Genomic DNA, 22,361 nt, shown 5'->3' on the forward strand with positions numbered 1-22,361 from the left:
TGGTCATCTAACCAACTAATTTATTTATCAATTTATCAATCAATGTTACAAACATGAAAATAAGTGTATATAATTCACAAATTCTAAAATTAAAGTGAGTGAAAGATAACTCATGTGGTTAGAGCATTCCACCTGATTTCAGGTATCCTGAAATTGATTATTATCGCCCGTCCTTGTGACTCTTTAAACACCTAAAAACATAGTCTAAAATAATAAGGTTTAATTAAAATAACAACCCAATTAAACGCTCAAGCCACATTATCGTAAGTTAATTTAGAGTTCTTTGTTTACATCTAATATATATATAAAAAGGGGAGTTTTTTCCCAAGTTTTTAGAGAGCCACATAGGATTAAATTTTTTCAGGGCGCCATGTAGGATAATAAATTTTAGTGGTAGCCAATTAAATGCGAGATTATTAATTTCTTTTAGATTTAAATATTTTAAATGACACGTAAGCAAAATTGACAAATGAGATTTTTCGGTTTAAATTAATTAAATATTATCATTTGGTATTAGAAATTTTATCTAAATATATAACAAATTTTAGCACATAAATATAATGTTAAAAAAATTATTTAAAAATTTCAAATAAATCGTGCATCGCACATGCTTAATTGTAGCCAATCAAATAAGAGATTATTATTTTCTTTTAGAATTATATAATTCAAATACCACGCAAAATTGGCGATTGAGATTTTTAAGTTTAAACTAATTAAATATAAAATATTATTTTTTGATATTAAAAATTTTATCTAAATATGTAACAAATTTTATTTGTAAAAAAATGTTTTAAAAAATTGAAACAAACCGTGCATCGCACGGGCCTCATCTAGTTCTTTAATATTTTCATCATTCTACGAAATGCAAGGACACAATAAGGTTATAATTGGGCCAGGCCTAATTATTCGGCCTATCAAGTCGGGCCACGTCAAAATTCTGGTCCAAAATGCTTGCCCAAACATTCAATTTTTAATTAGGCCTATTGGGCTTTTGGACCGGATAAAAAATAACTAAAATTTGTAAAATGCATGTCCAAGGGCCGCCCAAAAAAGCTTTCTGACCGGATTTGAGCTGAAAGTTCATACAAATTCTAGATGGACCACCTCCTAAAACAAACCCCTATACAAATAATTAAATCAAATGCAACTCTACTCCTTCTCCCTCCATCTTTACTTCTTCTTCTTCCTTTTTTTTTTCTTAATTAATTTTTTGTTTCATTCTATACAGAATTTTTTTTTTTTTTAATCTAATCTCTTTTATTTATTTCTCGATTTCAATTTATTTTTTTTTTCAAATTCTTATTTTCTCTCTCCTCTGTTCTTTGATTTTTTTCCCATTAATATTTTCCATTGATTTTTTGCAATTAACGTGATGGTAATTGTCGATATTTCTGAAAAGATCAATCCAGATTAGTTATATATTATGAATTCATTGTGATCAATATTAATTTTTTTTATTTATTTTTTTTTATTTTGAGATGAATTTGTGGATGAAATTATTGTTTTAATAATATCAATTGAATTCATTGAAACTAATCTGATCGATTTCAATCGTAATCCATTATGATCGATTAATTGATATTTTTTTATTGTTCTCATTAATTTTATCGATTTATTTAGTAAAAAAAATCGAACATCGCAAATTTTAAATATTTAGTAGAAAAATCTGAACAATTGCAAATTTTGAATATTTAGTAAAAAAAAATCCGAACTGAACAACGAAAATTTTGAACATTTAGTAAAAATATATGAACAATTGCAATATACCACACCTATACTTTTGAACATTTAGTAAAAAAAAATCCGAGCGATTGCAAATTTTGAACATTTAGTAAAAAATCTGAACTGAACATAAATTTTTTTGAACATTTAGTAAAAATATCTGAACAATCGCAATGTACCACACCTATACTTTTGAACATTTAGTAAAAAAAAATCTGAACGATTGCAAACTTTGAACATTTAGTAAAAAAAAATCCGAACTGAACATCGAAAAATTTGAACATTTAGTAAAAATATCTCAATAATCGCAATGTACCAGGCCTTATACTTTTGAACATTTAGTAAAAAAATCTGAACGATTGCAAATTTTGAACATTATACAAAAAAAATCTGAACTGAACATTGAAAATTTTGAACATTTAGTAAAAATATCTCAACAATCGCAATGTACCACGCCTATACTTTTGAACATTTAATAAAAAAATTTGATCGATTGCAAATTTTGAACATTTAGTAAAAAATACGAACATCGTAAATTTTGAACATTTAGTAAAAATATATGAACAATTGTAATATACCACGCCTTACTTTTGAACATTTAGTAAAAAAAATTTGAACAATGGCAAAATTTGAACATTTGGTAAAAAAGCCGAAAATAGCAAATTTTGGAAATTTAGATACATCATCCAATTTTTTCTTCTGTTAAAATAATTTAGGGTTTTAATTCATCATCTAATTTCAAAATTCAACAATTATATAGGGTTTATTTTACTTACAGTTCATCTTCATCATTACTTGTTGAAGAATTTCTCGAGTGTCTAAGAAAATGTAAATATTGTTCAAAAATTCGAGAGTGTTTACAAAAATTTAAATAATTTTACCAAATTACAACAACTTTGAAGGAAATCAATCAACGAATTTGAAGAAAGCTAAAGAAATTTTAAGTTGTTTAAATATTTAATTACCTTTCTTGACCTTTTCTTGTTTTTTCTTCCATGGTGATTCATCAATGTAGAGGAGAGAGATAAGTAGTTGAGTGTTTGAAAAATGAAATGAAAGTAATAAATGAAATCTATTGCATAGGAGATAGATATGTATGTATAGCGAAATTACAAAAAGAAAGAAACTAAAGAAATTGAGAGTGTTTGGGCCGCGTGAGTTGAAGTTTGTAGTGTATATGGGCTGGTGGTCCATCTATTCTAGATGGACCAGGGTCTACAATAGACTTATTTCATGCCCATGGCCCGCCTAAAATTAGGCCGGGCCAACAGGCCTATGTTGATCAGGTGTAATTAATTGAAAGTAAAATAAAGTACATGTCATTTACTTTAAATATTTTTTCTCAAAAAAAAAAAATTTACTTTGAATATTTAACTTTTCTTTAAAACCTAGTCGTAATTTGCTTAAACTACTTTTCATCAACATGCACTATGTTGTACATGTCACCAAATCTTGGAATATTGTTGAATGTAGCTATATTAAAGATTTAAAGGAGGCACCAATGAACCTTTAGCAAAAGGTGTGACTGTGTGAGGAAGTCAAAAAGGAGATAATAATGTATCTATTGTTAATTAAATATGTGTAATAGGTAACAATTTATTTTAATGTGAGTTGAACACGTCTTAGTACGATGTACTTCATTATGCTCATATTTAATAGAAAGTGTGATATACACTTGAGTGCATAGTGCAACCAAAGGAATATAAAAATGTACTTGTATGTGATTTTACTTAGGCCGTGTTTAGGAAAAAGTTGAAAGCTGAAAACTAAACCTGATTGTGTAACCTGATTTTAACTAGCTGATTGTGTTAACTGATTTGACTAACTTATATTATTAGCTTATTGTAGAAAACATGTTTGATAAATAGCTGATTGTTTAAAGCTGATTGATTATGTGAAATGACCCATAAACTAATTGTGAGGTAGGTAGTTCATATAGGATTTTTAATTAAATGGGGATATAAGTGTTATTTCACCATAAGAATTGAATAAGCTAATTGAAAATCTCCTATTTGAAAAGAGCTTATTCTGTGGAATAAGCTACTTACCAAACACCTTAAATTAGCTTATTTAATAATCAATAAGCTAATATTGGTCAAATAAGCTAGTTACCATACATAGCCTTAATAAAAATGATGCTCTTTATTATCAAATATCAATTTCTCTGTATAGTAAAAATTCACATATTACTAACATGATATATGCATTATCAAATGTACTCATTCAATCAAAGTAATTTTTTACCGGTTATACGGTGAATGAATCTTATTCTCTCTCAACCAAATAGTATTTGATCTAATTGTACTCATATACTGAGAGTGTAAATTGTGACTTACAAAATTATCAAAACAAAATATTAAAAATTGAGATTGATAACGAACTACCCTAATATGTTGTATATAATAATAAATCAAGAATGTAATAATCACAAACCATTCTGTTAATATTCTATACTCTGACAAGATAAGAGGATAAATAAATAAATAAATAAATAATAATGAAATTCTTTGCATAATTTTTAATTACTATGTATAAGTGTATAACACTTAGATTTATCCTAATTAGTGACAAATATAGAGAAGACGTGATGAGTGACGAAAACCCAATTGTCTTTTTCACAAACTCCATACGTTGGCAATGTCTTTGTTCAACTTTACAGCAACCCACTAAAATTGGCACTAATTTTACAGTATTACTAGTTTAGTTATAGGCCTCCCAAAGTCCCAAAGCCCAATATCAAATCTGCTACTTCTATTTATAATCTCATATTCAACACTAACATCTAACCACTTGTTTCTTGTTCATTGATTTTTCAACATTGACAACATTTTGTAATTTTCTTAAGATTTTTCTAACATAAATTTGAGTTGGGTTTACAAGAAAAGGCATGAATTTTGGAGGGCATGGTGGTGGTGGTGGTGGGTATGGTGGTGGTGGAGGACATGGTTTAGGCGGTGGTGGTGGCGGTAATAGAGTTCCTCTTTTGGGTCGGCATGTGAGTTTATTCCTACTTTCTTCATTTGTTCTAGATTACTGTTTTTAGTGATTGGTTGTCAGTAATTTTTTGTGGGTTTTTGATATTATTACTTAATTTGGGGTTATTGATTGATTATATGATGATTGGAGTTTGTGGGTATTGTATAATTTGATCATGGGAAGTGTTGATGAATCTTTTTGGTCAGTTTTATTGAGATAATTAATTGATTTAACGGCTGGAAATTGTGGGTTTTAAAGGTTATGATTATTTGAAGAGGAAAAGTAACCTTTCTTTCATATTTTTGGAAAGAATGTGGGTCATTTAGGTGGTGCAAATATTGGATATTGTTTTTTAGAAAATGTTATTGGTTATATGAATAATATGATGAAAATTGCATCTATTTGTATCACATGAATATGTGCATATATCAGTAGCTATAAGTCTTATGAGTATTTGTAAATTTTGGAACAATGCCATGGTTATTTTGCTGTATAACTACTGTTGTTTCTGTGTATGTTTCTTAAATGGCATTTTACATTCTTACTCTTGTGTTGGAATAGCACTATTCTAGGAGTGTTCGAATTTTCGAAATTCGAAGCTTAGGGTTGCAATTTACTGTAAACTTTGATAGTGTTGTAGATTTAGGCTTATAGCTGCTAGAATTGTTGGATGTATTTGGAATTTTAACTGCCCCAATGAGGATAGCAGCCTCCTGCCTTCTGTGTATAAGCATTTGGTTTGGAAACAAGGTTTAACAATCATTTGATCTTCAGCTGTTATATAGGGTAAAAAGTGTTTATGATTGATATTACTTTTTAGGCCCTGAATAGACCCTGTGTATGGAGAACATTATTTTACTAATCATCATACTTCTTAAAGGCCGGCTTCAAAAGAGAGGAAATTGGCTCAACAGACCTTGAGAATGGTAATGCACCGGTAAGGCCAACCGCATATCATCTAAATCCTGATTTTATTTTATTTTTTATTTTTATTATTTTTATTTTTTTTTAATGTGATGATAATTAATGTAACATAGTTTTTGATACGTTCTTGTTGGATTGTTTAGGCTGCAAATGTGGGATTCGGTAGGGTTCTTTCTCTTGTAAGTGCACTGTTCTTCAGTTTCTTCATAGTGTGTTATTCAAATATTTCATTTTGTTCACGTGATTTATATTTATATCTCATTTTGCAGGCAAAACCTGATGCACCTAAACTTGTTATAGCTACAGTTGCTCTGTTGATTGCAGCCACATCAAACATATTAGTGGTATGTCTATGTCTGTACTAAATGAGTTGAAGTTTTAAAACGATTATATTTGTTTACATACTTTGAGCATCTGCCTGTCTTGCTGCAGCCAAAGTTTGGTGGAAAAGTAATTGATATTGTGTCCGGAGATATCAGCTCACCAGAAAAGAAAGCTGAAGCTCGGGATGCAGTTACGAGCACCATACTAGAGATTGTCATGGTTGTTATTGTAGGGTAAGTCCACTTCAGACATGATAGCTTAGCTTTATAAATACTTTGCAGATTACTATTCTTTCTAAACTCTCTCCTTGCCCAAGTATTCCCTCCAAACCTTTATATTTCTTACATTTGGTATCATGCACAGATATTGAGGAAAGCACAATTGTGATATAATTCATTTAGCTTTTTTAAACTAAAAATAAAAATTAAAAAAATAGCAATTTCCCCCCCCCCCCCCCCCCTTTTTTTTTTTTTTTTTTTTTACATACAATTTATATACATAAAAACAAAAATTAAGCACTGATGTCTTTTGGAATGCTGTGTTAATTACATCACCAATGAATTAAATAGTGAAATGGGCACAAATTTTTTGAAATAAGTAGGAACTTTGTTACAAATAAAAGGGATCACCCAAAACAGAATACATAGTAAAATCTAATCCTTCGTATGTCCTTTAAATTCTTCATTCTAGGTGTTCTGGTACTTTTGTTCCATCATATTCATGTACTTGTTTCTCTTTTCTATCCCAGTTCAATTTGCACAGCATTGAGGGCGTGGCTATTTAATTCTGCAAGTGAAAGGGTTGTTGCAAGACTGAGAAAGAATTTATTCTCCCATCTAATTTGCCAGGTGGAGAAACCATCCCTTTGAATTTGCTATGTACAAATACAAACTTAAAAGTCCATTGTTCAACTTCAATTTTGCAGTGAATTGATCCCTGATGCCTTTTTTCTTCTTTCTCCCCCCTACTTTCAGGAAATTGCTTTTTTTGACGTTACTCGAACTGGAGAGCTTTTGAGTAGACTAGCTGAAGACACACAAATCATAAAGAATGCTGCTACTACTAATCTGTCTGAAGCTTTGAGAAATTTAGCAACTGCATTCATTGGTCTTGGATTCATGTTTGCAACATCATGGAAGTTGACATGTAAGAATAAGAGTTCTGGTAGCTGCTCCCTGCATTCCTGTTATTTGTTCTTCATTGACTAAACACCCAGATTAAGAACACACTGCAAGACAATCAATGTTGTGTTGAGATTTTGATGACAAAAGAACCTTGTCTACTTAGTTTAAATCTATGTTTATTACATGTGTTTGAAAATAATAAAGAAAGCATATTGTGCATAATGGAAGACAAATTCTACATTATTAAATATTCAGAATATCATATGGGACTTTTGAAAAACTAAAAGGGAACATTTATATTGAACAAAGGTTGCCATCCACTTTTTACATTGCTGTCTGATAAGATTTGATCTTATTCATATTCAGTGTTGGCATTGGCTGTTGTGCCTCCCATTTCTGTTGGTGTGCGTAAATTTGGTCGCTTTCTCCGTGAACTCTCACACAAGACTCAGGCTGCTGCTGCTGCAGCATCTTCAATTGCAGAGGTATGTTGCAGCCATTTATATCAACACTAATTAAAGCATTTGGTTCACCTCCCCCTAATTTTTACAAATTTTAAAAATTCGTTGGCCCAAAGAAAAGGCCAAGGGATTCATGGCTATCCAGTCTGCTGAACATACATCTTAGTGAGATGTTCGATGCAGTTTAGTTTTGTGTCACATTTACATTTTCCTTTCTTGATGCAAATAGGATATTGTCATATCAACACTAGAATACTGGTTTCTCAATGAAAGCCTCTATGAGGTTGGAAGTGATTGAAAATAGTTTCACATTGTACAGTTTTTTACAGGAATCGTTTGGTGCCATCCGCACAGTAAGGTCCTTTGCCCAAGAAGATTATGAAATTCAGCGGTATTCTGAGAAAGTTGACGAGACTTTAAACTTGGGACTTACACAAGCTGTGAGATTCTCCTCTGTGTTACAATCTCTTTTTGTTAATCGCAAGCTTGTGAGTTGTGACGTCTGATTCTGGTTGCTACAGAAAGTTGCAGGTTTATTCTTTGGAGGACTAAATGCAGCATCCACCCTGTCAGTTATTGTTGTGGTGATATATGGAGCTTTCCTGGCTATCAATGGTACTGGCATGACACCTGGTGCTCTCACATCCTTCATACTTTATAGCCTTACAGGTAACTGATTAGTTGTTTGGTGCCAAACATGTAGCTATAGACAAGAACAATTAACCATTAAGATTATCACGTATCAACAAATTCTAGTTTATTATTGAATGACTATACTTGAGAATATTTGTTCTTGTCTTCTTTGTGCGTACTTTTTCTTAAAAATATAGTTTTACCATTGTGATTATTTTAATGCAGTTGGGTCATCCATATCTGGACTTTCTGGATTATACACTGTGGCAATGAAAGCTGCGGGAGCCAGTAGGCGTGTTTTCCAACTGCTAGACCGAACATCATCCATGCCAGAGCCAGGATCCAAGTGTCCATTAGGGTGAGTTAATCAACTTCTCCGATTTATTTATTTTGTTTGCTCCTGATTATCTTACTGTCAATTTTTGTTCACATGCTTCACGGAGAGGTTGGGGGGTGGGGGGTTGTCAATCTTTATCCACTGAGGAAATTCTCTTAGAATTATTTCTGTTGATATTAGCAAATAAGTGTGACAGTCCTCAATTATCTTCATATCTTTTGCAAAGGATGTGGAAGCAATAACAGAAACTTAGGAAGAAAAGGATGATTTTATGACTTAAAAAGTAGCTCTAAGAGTTGATCTTCCATTGGGATTCTGATTAATAGTCCTTTTCTGAAGAATTTCATGCTAAGTCTCATGATCTTCCTTTTTTGTTGTTGCTGCTGTTTATTAGTGATCAAGATGCAGAAGTGGAATTGGATGATGTCTGGTTTGCATATCCTTCACGCCCAAGTCATATGGTACTAAAGGTAATGATAAAACCCCTGCTTTTTTCAATGTGGTTCTACTGACTGAATGCAATACTGAGAATCGTCCTTTTAATTTTCAGGGAATAACGTTAAAACTGCTGCCTAGTTCAAAAGTTGCACTTGTTGGTCCAAGTGGTGGTGGAAAAGTAAGTTCTATTCATCATAAGCTCCCATGATATCTGTGACTATACTGAAGAAATACCTGTGTATCCTTGTAATATGAGCCTATCATTAACTTCTGCACCTTTTTTTTTTTTTTTAATTTTTAATTTAATTTTTTATCTTTTACTATTGATGCAGACTACGATAGCACATTTGATTGAAAGATTTTATGATCCTACCAAAGGGAAGATTTTGCTGAGTGGGGTTCCGCTAGTAGAAATATCTCACAAGCACTTGCATAGCAAGGTAAAGCTGTAAGCTTCGTTTATAAGAATTCATATGTAACAGGAAATTACTCATCAGTATAGGAATAATGATAAAAGGTATCTCAAATGTTTTACTGAAAGAGAAAACTTGTTAGCTTCATGTAGCCTAGTGATATCTGTACATGTGTGTTTGGTGTCTACTTGTTGGTGAGCTACTTTCCCCGATCTTATAATTCTTTTGTAACTCTAAGTTTCTAACTGGAGAAATTTAACCTGAGCCGAGTTAGTTATTATTATCCTGAGTTCCTGACACTTTATTCTGCTATTTATGAAGTTTGACTATGCTTCTATTTCCCCCATCCTTAATAAAGATTATATCTTCTAGTTTGGGTATATCCCGTGAAGAAGGTTATGTTCCCTTATTTAGTAGGTTATTCATTACTTTTTCACTGTCCTAAACTTTGTGCAAAAATGATGTAAACTTTATAATTAGACAGAGGAGAATTAGCTAAAAAATTGCCTCCTAATTTTCTGCAAATTCTGATTAGATTTTGATCATTGGCATCAGATTAGTATTGTAAGCCAGGAGCCAACTCTCTTCAATTGCTCCATAGAAGAGAACATCGCTTATGGACTAAATGGCAAGGCCAGCACTGCTGATATAGAAAATGCTGCTGTAAGATGCTACATATTTAAATATTCCAACTAATTCTTTGTATGAAGTATCATTTTTTGATCCCTTTTGTTCTCAATATCACAGAAAATGGCAAATGCACATGAATTTATATCCAAGTTTCCTGAGAAGTATCAAACTCATGTCGGAGAACGTGGGGTTAGATTATCAGGTGGTCAGAAACAGCGGATAGCAATTGCCAGAGCTCTGTTGATGAACCCAAAAGTACTACTTTTGGATGAAGCAACGAGTGCCCTTGATGCTGAAAGCGAATACTTAGTGCAGGTTCAGTATTTTTTTTTACAGTATTTTTTTTTTTTTTTTTTTGAAACATTGTGCAGGTTCAGTATATTATATTCAACATCTCTCATTGTTTCTGGTTGCATCTTTGTATAAACCTTCAAATTATTGGTGCTAATTAGGATGCCATGGATCGCTTGATGAATGGAAGAACTGTCCTCGTGATAGCACACAGGCTTTCCACTGTGAAAAGTGCAAATGTTGTAGCTGTTATATCCGATGGTCAGGTGGTGGAAAGCGGCACTCATGATGAACTTTTGAGCAAGGATGGCATCTACACTGCACTAGTGAGGCGTCAGTTGCAAGGACCCAAAGCCGATAGCTAACATTGGAGATATTACTTTACTTACAATTCAGAATACAATTTCAGAATTTCTATTTGTATTATAGGTCTTCTCTGCCATGTAACTGAACAAGTGAAGCTTAATTTTTTGGCTTCCACGTCTCTGTATGTCTTTATTGGGTCTATTAAAGGAATGTAAGGTCACCTACTCACCTTAGTCTTTAATCAAGTATTTTATCTGCATAATCTGTAAACTACTTCTGTTTTGCTTCACTAATATTATCTTAATTTCGATGGGGGCAATCCCAATGTCTACAAGTGTCTAATAGACTAATACTGGCTTCAAAAAGAGTTTAGTAACAGTCCAAGCCTCCAAGGAAAGGAGTTAGACGTGCCATTGTTGTAAACTAAAATCAATCAAAGTCTTAATCTCATAAATGGGGGTTGACTACATGAACCAGAAGTGATTATTCTGTGTCGTTGACTTTTTTTTTTTTTTTAATTACTCATATGTCACTTCATATATGATATGCTTAGTTATTATTCATTAGTTGGAAATATTCTATCTTTCTTCTTATGTATTCGATTAAGCCGTTGAATAGTACATAATGACAAATTGAAATCAGGTTCATCTTACTACCTCCTTGTCAGTTAATACTTGATATTTCGCTTCTCTTAAACCTTTATACTTCGTATTTAAATTGTAGAAATCCCTATTAACCTTGGCAAAATTTGCCCAAAGCAAAAAGGAGCTCATAAAGCAAAGTTGAAATACAATAATCGCGTCAAAATTAGTACCATATTTGACACTTCATTATGAAAAGAGATGGAAAATGGATTAATGTATACACTATAAATTGACACATAAATTGGCTACTGATTGTTATTAGTGAAAGTAAAAAAGTAGGCCAATAGCAAAGAATAAAGCAACTATACCAAACTAATTTTCCAGTTATTTGATCTTTTTACATGTTATGCTCAAGTAACAAGGAGAGATCAACATTGCAGACTAGAGGTTGGAGTCGGACAGCAATAGCAGTTGCAATAGCTATCAGTTGAAAAATATCACCCAATAGCAAATCCAGATCCATGTCCTTCATGTATCCGGATCCATATGCTTCATGAATTTTTAAGTGAATGTTATACCATCCTTAATTCCTTACTCTGCGTTCAGTCATCGCTCTATTTGTTAGCAAATAAATTCTTCCCCTCAGACTGAGCATCATACACGCAACATCTTATATGAGACAGATGAGACTTTTCAGACTTCTCTTTTGAACCAAAAAATTCAGCAAATGACATCCATGTTTTTCATGTCTTATTGGCTTTGATTTATGCAAACATATGCTGATATGCTGAAGATGCTCAATCATTTCTTATTTCAGGCTCAGTCTCTAACAAAGAGACACCAGCTGCATAGATTCAGGCCAGACAGCAACAATAGTGCCGCAGGATCAACTGCCCTGACCTTAAACAGCAAACCAGAAATTGGAACTCTTCATTGATATCCACGAATGCAGCACCAATCTCATTGTATATTACTCAAGTTATCTGCATAATGCTCTCTTTCTCTGGCCAAAAACCATACATTCCAAGGCCTTATGGAAGTATCAGAACCTAATTACCTTTGGCTTAGACCCAGGAGATCATAATGTGATCATGAAACAAATCAAGGCTTCTACGTCAAACCAATAGTTCCATGAATGATTTCACATTCTTCAAATCTTGCTTCAATTCTGGGCATTTTGGAGGCTTGAATTGTTGCCACAGTCCAACAGGATGCCGGCTCTTCTGTTCAACATATTCAGAAAACCTGCCATACATCTTTTCACATTCAGGATATGGCTTTACATAAAGGTTGTAGAATCTAACCCTAGTAGGCTTTATAATATCCCTCAATCCTAACTCAAAACCAAGCCCACCTATTGATCTCAAATACTCGATCACATTGTGCCGAGGAACAATCTGTTTATCGAAATTCACCCCCAAATACTCGGGGACCTCCATCAAACATTCAACATCAAATTTCATCCTATCCAAAAGAAACTCAATTTTACTTTCAATGTCCTCGATGTCATATATTATTGACCTTGGCTCTCTTTTTAATATGTTCAGAGCATCTCTTCGGATCAACCCATATCTACACAAGCAATCAATTCTCATTTTTACAGCAAATCCGGCTTTGATCTCCCCCTCACTGAATATCTTCTCTTTAATAGATTCTCTACACCTCAACTTCCGAAGCAACTCCAAACACCGCCGCAGCTCCCCAAGCTCCAAACTTAGAATTCTTGGTTCTTTAATGATCTCTTCTCTAACACACCGCCTTCCAAACCCCATGTCCAAGAACTCATTCATCAGTGGTTTCAACCTATTCTCTACCTGAAACCCTAAAACTCCTGGAAAAGAATGATAAATCCTATCAATGTCACTTTTTTCAAAACCAATCATAATCCAAAAGTCTATCCTCTTCCAAAGTTCACCCTCATTAATCATAACAACCTCAGGAAAACCCTCTAAAACCCTAATTATGGTACCATCACTAAACCCTAAACCCTTCAAAATCTGCACACAACTAGAAAACCTATCTGGGTCAATCCGAAACCGCCTCGAAATCTCGAGAATGCTTCGAATTACCCTAGGAGAAGTAGCAAATTGCCCCAATGATTCAATACCCACTGCCCATTTCTTCAAAAACCCCAAATCAAGAACACTAGGGCACCCATTAACTAATGAAACAATCAAATTTTGCTGCAATTTGAATGACAATAATAAAATTCCAAGAGATTGCTCAATTTCTGATACATTAGAAGTCAATAAAAATTTGTTCTTGGTAAGAAAAGAGTGAAGATCAGAAGAGGGGAAACCATACCTCTGCAAAAGATTGGCAAGTGAAATCTGTTTTCTGTACTGGGTTTGTGGGAGGGAGTTTGAAAGATTGAAACTTTTTTGTGAATTTGGAATGTTGGAAAAGGGTACAAATTTGGGAAATTTTGGGATGGAAATTTGAGGTAGAAAGAGGGAATTCAACTTTCGCAAATGGTTCCTCATTAGAGCAGCAGAAGCCTTTGAATTGCTAGTGGAAGTTTAAAACTTTAATTAAACACAAAACATGTAAAAATCGAATTTTTAGCAAGTACTACTGTACTAGTGCATGAAAAAACGAAATCTTGAGTACTTCTTTTGTTCCCCTAACTTAATATTGCAACAAGTACTACACTACACATTGTTTAAGTATGTTTCACAGATCTTAGGCTTAGCCTTGTTCTTTTTAGCTTAGTGCAAAGCAAGACAGAGCAAAGTAGGACAAAACATGGCTAGACTTTCACACATTGCAGAGCAGGGTAGGGTAGAGCAGAGCAGCTCTAAAGAACAGGGCCTAAATGACGAAGATTAAACTATACTCTCTTTTATCTTTGTGTGAGTTTTAATTTATGAATTTGAACCTTATAAAATTGAACCAAAAATTAAATAATCATAAAGTTAGAGCTTAACTTAAATTGAAAAATAATCCCAAAGAACATATTTAAGTAGGTAAATCCACCTAAGCCTAAATTTTCCATGTTTATGCTCATTGAATTTAGGCTAGCTAAGCTTTCAATCGAACTCAAAGTTTGTCCAAACTCAATCAGTTAAGAAAGCCTATATTTAGAATGTTTGTAAATGACTCAATTTTTTTGGTAACTTCTTTTTTTTTTTTTACCATGTTGAGCTAAATTATATTTTGTCTTTCATTTGCATAAACAAAAAATCAAAATTAAACTCAATCATCTATAAATATCTCTTGATAATCAAATACTTGTATTGACAAATAAAAACATGATTAAAATAGACATCTAAAAATACATTAACTATAGACTATAAGTAGATTATTGACGAGCATTTCAGTTTAATTTCATAATAATTACACCCCTACCAGGGCTACCTGCCTACCTTCAATCAGAAAGGAATCATAAATTTTCATGTGGCTCAAACTGTTTTCGTAAATCCATAATAGCATCACGTACTTAACATGTAAACAGGACATAATCACATAATACTTCGTATTACATATTTACATGTTACTAGTTCACTTCAAAAATAATTGAACTGCAAAATTGCAACACAACATCTTCTGTATAATTAAAAATGAGGAAGCAACTACTTTCTCTCAAATTCATCTCTGAAAAACTCCATAAATCATTGTCAACTCCCACCAATTTTCACTCCTCTAAGCCTTTTCATTCTCTCTCCAATCCCATCAACAACAATGGCAGCCACCTTAATTCCCATCCTTCTTCTCTTCTCTCTCCTTACCATCAATGGCGGTCATCCGCCATTAATGGCTTCCTCAAAAGCCCTGTTCTTAACAAACACTTCGTTTCTCGTGCTCAGATAAAGGGTCCAATCAAAAGCTTTCTGGGTTCCAGAGTTGGGTTTCTTACTACCCAATTTTCCAAGATTAAAGGGCCAATTCAGCAGCGTGGATGGTAATTTATGTATGCTCTACTCTTTTTTAGTCTTTCATTTACAAAGTTGGTGTTTTTGAATGCTGTTTATCATATGAATGCTGTTTATCATATGGGAATCACATTTTGCTTATCAATTTTGTTGGGTTGGAGTAGAATTTCTCAATGATCGTGTGGATTTTTAGGGTTCTAAGGTTAGGGTTTTTGTGGGGTTTTTTTTTGTGACAATTGATTTTCAGTTTTGATTGTGTGACATTTTGCTAGGTTGGCTATTTTGATTATTGTTCTGACTTCTGAGTTTACGAATGAGTTTCTTATTTCCAGAAATGTGCTTGGATAGTTGGATTTCTTTTGATGTATGTTTTAGTTATACTTTATTGTTTCATCCTGAGAAATTTTGAATTTGAAGGTGTAAATGCTTAAATATAGGTCTAGACTACTAGTCTAGTGATGCAATCTATAAAGATATTAATGTGGATTGTGACACATTAAATATTTCTTCCAACCTGAAGCCATGGCAAATTCAGGAATCTATGATAAGACATGTATGATAGTATACAAATGTTAATGCACAACAAAGTCCATCATGATTACATATTCAACCAATAGGTCCTATACAATACATAAGCACAACTAAGCATTATAATGCCATATGTGTGGCAAACTAATGTTTAGAGGGAGGTACGGGAATTCAGCTCCTGCTGTACCCTTCTAATTCTAATTCCATCTTACATCAAGTACTATCCAATTTTCCATTGTTGTGCATTTTTCTTTTTGATTTTGCAATTTGTGTTTGTTCCTATCTATTGTGAATAGGAGACAAAGTTCAAGAGTATTCTTGCTTTCATCCTGACTTGGTTCTTCCTTGCTTCTCTTGTCTTTGTGTGTAGGAGTTCTTGGTCCCGAGGGTATTCAGGTTATTCGGCTGATAGTGTAGTTTACGGCTTAATTTTTGCCAATGCGGCTGTTTTTCTGCTGTGGCGGGTTTTACCTCGAGATTTCATGTATCGAAACTTTACAGTAAGTCTTTGTAAATGTTTGTTTGTTTGTATATGTATAAATTGGCCGCACTTGTGTATTGAATTTGAATGCTGTTACCATCTATTGTTAGCTAGCAATTTCTGCTCCATGCATCTTGTTGCAACTTTTATAATTTCCGTATTATTATGCTGATATGCCCTTATAAGTGAATTTTAGCAGTTATGTTTCTCACTGTACTTTTTGTGCTTTTGTACCCCTGCCTTGGCATGCAGATTTCAGTGGAAAACATAAAAAGTGGACGTATACACACACTTCTTACTTCCGCATTCAGCCATATAAACATTGAACATATTGGATCCAACATGCTTGGTCTCTACTTCTTTGGCAGTAGTGTAAGAGTGGCTGCTCAATCTAGTTAATTTCATTGCTTTTTATTTAAAGTTCTGAAGTTGATTTCACTATATGTTGTTGTTTTGCTCTCACTGTACTACAGCTCTTTTCATTTAACATCTCACATTGTTATCTTTATATTGATTCAAACCTGCCAACATTTTGCGAGGAAAACTTGGTTGCTTTGGACATGTTACACTGTGTTATTAGGAAATGATTTAGATTGCAAAATAGAACTGTTTCAAACTTGCTCAACTACAAATACTTCTTTCTCAAGGTTAAGATGTTTACTACACATAGGCCTTAATCTCCTAATCATTTTATGTAGTGCAAACTAATTTTGTAGTATTTGTCAGCTGTGGTAGACTCTTAGTAGCTATTAGCAGTGAGAAGAAAACCTTTGAACTTGTTTGAAGAATTATTATATTCTGTTCCAAAACACTACCTGTCTGCTGCTATTTATTAACCTTGAACTTTTACTTTATTGAACACAATTTTTTTAACCCCTTGGTGTGATTTGAAGTGTACAGAATTCTAAAAATACTAGCAAATAGCTGCTGTCTGATAGATCTTTGATGTCAAAGTTCTTGTTGCCTGCTTTTAATTTTGCATGGTCAGGTTGTTGCGGAAGCATTTATATGAAATTCATCAAAAAGCTAAATTATAGTTGGAAACTTTATGCTGAATTGGTGAGCCAAAAGCTGTAGTATGTAAGGGCTGTAACTAGGTGGTACTTATAAGACGTTAAAGTCATTGAGTGCTCTGGACTTGATTTTATCTTGCATTGAGAAAACTTTTAAAAAACAGGATCGTTGGCCTGCTATGATTTTTGTTAATTCTAGTTTTATTTTATTAATTTTTGTGTTTATATATTGGTTTTTCAAGTCTCGTCATCCTGTTTCTTGCTCTGTTAGTTGTATGGTATTGGGACATATACGGATATATTTATTAGTTGTATGAGGTCTATTTCACCTATTAGAGTATTGGCTCTTTCAACCTTGTTTTTTACTTGGTAAGATCATTGTTCTTGCAGATTGGAAGTGTGTTTGGACCAGAGTATCTGCTGAAGCTGTATGTCGCTGGGGCTGTTGTTGGATCTATATTTTATTTGGTGCACCATGCTTATCTCGCTAATACATATGAGGTATAAGGGATCAAGGTTGACTTGTGTGGTGTGTGCATCATTCACTACTCTTTTTTGAACATTGTGTGGAATATCACTATGAAAAATTGAAGACAAATATATCTTTTCTTCTGCCTTTTAGTATGGTTGTTGATTTCATTATTATTATTTTATTTATATTTATTTATTATATTTTTTTTCCCTTCAATGCTAATGTTTTATCTTTTGATTTCTAGTTTGATCGGTTGCAAGTTCATTGTTTGACGGACTTTGACCTATAGAGTACGTGCATCACTTTTCCTTAACATGTTACTTTTTGTTTGGACAGGGAACTTTCAGAAGGAATCCATCAAGAACTCCTGGGCTGGTAAGTTTTTGGTTAGGCTCTTCATAGGGTAGTTTCCATTCTTTTATAGTTTCACAACAATCAGCTGTTTATATACTGTAGATATTTGCGACTAAATGGGGGATTGTTGTATTAATAGTTTTCAATGGAGAAATTTGTTATGTAAAAATGTTTGTTTCACATTGGAAGAAGAATAGTAGTTTATCTAATTTATACATTTATAACTCATTATGTGCAAATGATTATTTATGTGAATTGAACCTTTTATATGAGCTTGAGTGTGCTTGCATTTGATATAAAAAATGTGTTTGTATGCTTCTGATCAAAGAGTCAAAGACTAACGCTTAGCACTTTGCATGAGACACGATCTCAAAAAAATTAAGCAAACTAGTTAATGTTTTATTGATAACTGCTATGTTTTCTTTTAAATTCAAATGGGCAGATTATGTTATAAATATCAATCTATGTTATTCTCTTCTCTGTAAAAATTACAATTTACAAATATTGTGTCGATAGAGATGATTAGGATGGATCTTGGGGGTGAATTAGTTCCTTAATCTCATTTATAGTAGGGGCTAATATTTTCCTAAGGACAGAGTTAAGCTCATCTTATTCTATCTTCGCTTATTTTTGTATTAAGTTGATCAATAATTTCTAACAATCAATATCCTTGTCTGCCTTTTAGTCGTGGAGATCATTTTAATGTTAGGTGGAAAGACCTACAGATTGTAGGGAAAAGATTGAAGTTCATATTTTTTTTTAAAAAAAAAAAAAAAAAAAAAAAAAAAATCCCTTTTCTTCTTTATTTTATTATAGTTTCCACGTATTACTTTAAAGTTTAAACAGTGAGAAAGTGGTGAGATGGTTATGCAAAATTTTATTATAGTTTCCACGTATTGTCTGCAGGGGGATCAAAACATATCTGGATCAGCTCACCTGGGTGGTGCTGTAGTTGCGGCTGTGGCATGGCTACGTGTTACGCGAAAACTCCGTTTCTAACCACTGTGATTCTTGATTTTAATTGGGGTTGCTCAAGCTATTTGATTTGCTGTCGTGCTGGAATCATGCATGACTTTATGTTTCACGGGGTAGGTTAGTGATCTGATTGTGGTAAAAATAAAAACAAAGCTTTCTGAAACTTTGGTTCTAGTTGTTTTAATGTAGGGCTTAAACTATTTGACTAGTGTAAATCACATTCTAGTTGTGATTGATTGTCATCTAATATTCAGATAATATGAAATTGCTCTGATCATAAATGGAAGTTCTCTGATACTGTGGCTACACTTTTGGTTGTCAATCTAAATGTATATGCGACTATTTTTCAGGGGAGGGGGCTGGGATCGGGACGGGAAAGGGGTTTTGCAAGGTAGGGGGATGCCGCGTGAGGGAGGGAGGGATGGGGTTGGTTGTTTAGGGGAGGGGAGGGGTTGGTCGCGACGTTGACGCCGGCGTTGTGGTTGGGGCTAGGTGGCCAGAGCTGCGGGTTAGGGGATCAGGCTCAGAAGGGATGACAATGGGGCGGGTCGGATGCGGAGGATGGTACCTCCACACCCATCCCCGCCTAATAATCTTACACCCATCCCCGCCCAACCACCCATGGTTGGTACAATATCCACATCCATATCCGCCTCGCCGGGTACAAGCTAATATTCATCCTCGCCCCACCACCCATTTGGATATCCATGCCCACCTCAGACCCGCCTCATACCGCTACCATAATGACAGTATTGTAGGACAATAATATGAAGAATTATCATTTCTAATAAACCTCTTTTTATCCACTTGGTGAAATTCATACGATACTAATGTCATTAATATTATGTTTTGTGTTTATTATATTATTATAGTCTAGTTTCTAAGCTCTTCCAAACTTGTTTCAACCTTTACAAAAGTAGTATAAGGCGGGTGATGGGGCGAGGCGGGGATAGGGCGGTTTTACTCTAAAATCCATACCCACCCCACCACCCATAGCGGATACATTTTTATACCCTTCCTCGCCTCATCACCTGCCAAACCTCTCTCCATCCCCGTTCCACTAAGGCGAGGGTGGGGCGGTTTTCCCATTTGAATCGACCCACTGCCATCCCTAAGGCTCAGGCAGTTGGTGGGTGGTGAGTGGTTTTTTTTTATTTTTTCTTTTAAAAAATCTAACTTTTTTAAATATTTTATTTTATTTTATTTATTTATTTTTACCAATCACAGGCCGTCACATGTAACAAGTTACATGACCGGTTGAGATCATTTTAAGCGGATTGGGTATAAAGGTCGGATTATTTAAAAATAACCCCAAATGTGGGATTATTTTGGGCGGACTCTCCAAAGAGGGATTATTCTAGGCAATTTTTCCTTTTTAAAAAAAAATGTTGTAAATATTCACCAAATTTATTTTTATTTCTTTTTTTTTTTTTTTTTTTTTTTTTTTTTTTTTTGTAATTTGCTATGAACAAATGACGATTTAATAAGTACTTCCTCCGTTTTCTTTTAGATGCTACACACCCTTTAGCGTGGTAATTAAGAAAGGAGGGGTTTACACATATAATAAACTTTAAAATAGAATGAGTGGTTGTTAGAAGTGTAATTTAGTGGGTCATGTGCTTTAAATAATAAATAGGGAAATAGTATAGTTTTTCCTAAAGTAACTTTCCTTTTATAGTGTGTTGCAAGTATTGTGACATTTCCTTTTTAGGGAAGTGTTGCAAGTAAAAGAAAACGGAGGAAGTATTAGTTAAGGGTCATTTTCCAGAAAAATATGAATGTCTTTTTCTTTTCTCTCTCCTCTTTTATCCTATAGGGTTTAATTATTACGTAGTATTTTTTTTATTTATCCAATCATGGTAGTTTTGATAAAGGAAATCTTTATTTAATTATATTTTATGTATTTGTTAATATAGAATTCACTTGAAAGTGTTGTATGACTTTTCATTAATGAAATGGTTTGGTTCAATAGAATAATAATAATAATAATAATAATAATAATAATAATAATAATAATAATAATAATAATAATAAAAAAAAAAAAATAAATAAATAAATAAATAAAAAATTGTCATTTAAAGTACTTATACGATCATGAATTATAAAACTAGATTTCATAAGTTTGGTCCTTTGCAAAATATTATTGATATTTATTTTAATTTACATTGTCAAAAAAAAAAAATCATATTGTAAAATAATTTAAGTAATTATATTGTCATGTACAATACTTATATCATTTAAAACAAATTTTTATAAGTTTTTTTCTTCAAAATTAAATTTGTCATTGACAACAGTTATACTGTCATTTTTAATCATACTAGAGTGTACCCGTGCAAAATGCACGGGATATATATTTTACCTAAAGATAATAATAAAAAAAATCTATTAACAACAATTGTATTTAAAAAAAAAAGGAAGTTGATTTTGATATAGTAACTAAATATTATGCTACGTTTGTGGCTAGCCACACCGTGTACCTAGCTATTATGGGAGTTACTTTGTCAGTGTTATAGTGGTTACCTATATAACCAATATTGCATTATAAAGGTTAATGTGTCTATAAAGGTTACCTGTCATTGTTATAGTGTTATAAGGTTTACTTTGTCATTCTACAATAGGACATAGAAAATCAGAAAAAGATCAATCAGAGGATAACTATTCATGACGGTAGTTTAAAATATTATCAATCATTTGCCTTACAACAATTTAATAAATGTATAATATCAATTAAACCATAATACATTTAATTTACATTTAGATTATTAATTACATTAAAGAAATGCTTGAAAATCAAAGCATAAATATCTTTTTTGTAAAATATATATCCCGTGTATGTTACACATGTATACTATAGTGCTTGAAAAATCAAAGCTTAATTATATACATAATGCTAATCAATAAAAGCAATATAATAGAGATAAATGAACATAGAAAAAGTTGGAGGTAGATGTATACAGTACATCAAACCATTAACATTAGTAGCATAAATTATACTTCATATTACTAAAGTTTCCTCTGTATTTTCCTTTGACTCCGAGTCGGGGAGCCCGATTTCAGTTGTCACACGGGCGACTTTGGTACATGATAATAGCCTAGTGACATTGGCTACATTTGGTTTGGGGGAAAGGAACACATAATGTCATATGTATCATAACATAGTTATGGCACCTAAATAAATGTGCATGATAACACCATAAGAATTAACATCAGAATATCCTTTCTAAATTAGATACAATTAAATAATAAAGAGCATCTCCCTGCTATACTAATCCTATATATGAAGTACTTGCAAAAAAGGAAAAAAATTGAGTAAGCTAGTAAATGAATTCACGAAATTAAATTTTTAAAAAAGTAACATAAAAAATGAAACTATTAGCAAAAGTATTTTATTGCAAAGGGGGAAATCGTGAGAAATTATATATAAACATAAGAAACAGAAATTGAAAGCCATAGAAGAGGTGAAAAGAAGAGAGAAAAGAGGAAACTAATCATCATGTATTTTT

General features: G+C 32.8%; 3 protein-coding genes across 4 annotated transcripts; 2 read left to right on the top strand and 1 right to left on the bottom strand.

Moving 5' to 3' along the window:
- Window positions 1-4,441: 4,441 nt before the first annotated feature.
- On the top strand, window positions 4,442-10,820 carry LOC145601075 (ABC transporter B family member 25-like). Of its 2 annotated transcripts, XR_014104341.1 has the most exons (18): window positions 4,442-4,717; window positions 5,579-5,635; window positions 5,766-5,801; window positions 5,892-5,966; window positions 6,055-6,179; window positions 6,695-6,794; window positions 6,921-7,092; window positions 7,437-7,555; window positions 7,861-7,971; window positions 8,053-8,200; window positions 8,390-8,522; window positions 8,896-8,971; window positions 9,052-9,117; window positions 9,272-9,379; window positions 9,908-10,015; window positions 10,100-10,297; window positions 10,435-10,702; window positions 10,755-10,820. XR_014104341.1 is itself a non-coding variant. In XM_081657002.1 (17 exons), exons 1-17 carry the CDS (start codon window positions 4,610-4,612, stop codon window positions 10,636-10,638), a joined length of 1,944 nt encoding a protein of 647 aa, XP_081513128.1. In that variant the 5' UTR covers window positions 4,443-4,609; the 3' UTR covers window positions 10,639-10,820. The 2 variants fall into 2 exon arrangements, 1 of the variants encoding a protein (XP_081513128.1); XM_081657002.1 differs by having other exon boundaries at window positions 4,443-4,717; window positions 10,435-10,820.
- A 566-nt stretch (window positions 10,821-11,386) lies between these two features.
- On the bottom strand, window positions 11,387-13,708 carry LOC145588161 (transcription termination factor MTERF15, mitochondrial-like). The gene has a single exon (XM_081644806.1). It carries the CDS (start codon window positions 13,644-13,646, stop codon window positions 12,279-12,281), a length of 1,368 nt encoding a protein of 455 aa, XP_081500932.1. The 5' UTR covers window positions 13,647-13,708; the 3' UTR covers window positions 11,387-12,278.
- Window positions 13,709-14,646: 938 nt separating this feature from the next.
- Window positions 14,647-19,166, top strand: LOC145588170 (RHOMBOID-like protein 12, mitochondrial). Its single transcript, XM_081644817.1, has 6 exons — window positions 14,647-15,064; window positions 15,934-16,063; window positions 16,297-16,416; window positions 17,448-17,558; window positions 17,866-17,904; window positions 18,790-19,166. The coding sequence occupies exons 1-6, from the start codon at window positions 14,724-14,726 to the stop codon at window positions 18,880-18,882; spliced, it is 834 nt and encodes a 277-aa protein (XP_081500943.1). The 5' UTR covers window positions 14,647-14,723; the 3' UTR covers window positions 18,883-19,166.
- The last annotated feature ends 3,195 nt before the right edge of the window (window positions 19,167-22,361 follow it).

The sequence above is a fragment of the Chenopodium album genome, chromosome 2 (assembly GCF_948465745.1).
Source record: "Chenopodium album chromosome 2, dcCheAlbu1.1, whole genome shotgun sequence".
NCBI classification, from domain to species: Eukaryota; Viridiplantae; Streptophyta; class Magnoliopsida; order Caryophyllales; family Amaranthaceae; genus Chenopodium; species Chenopodium album.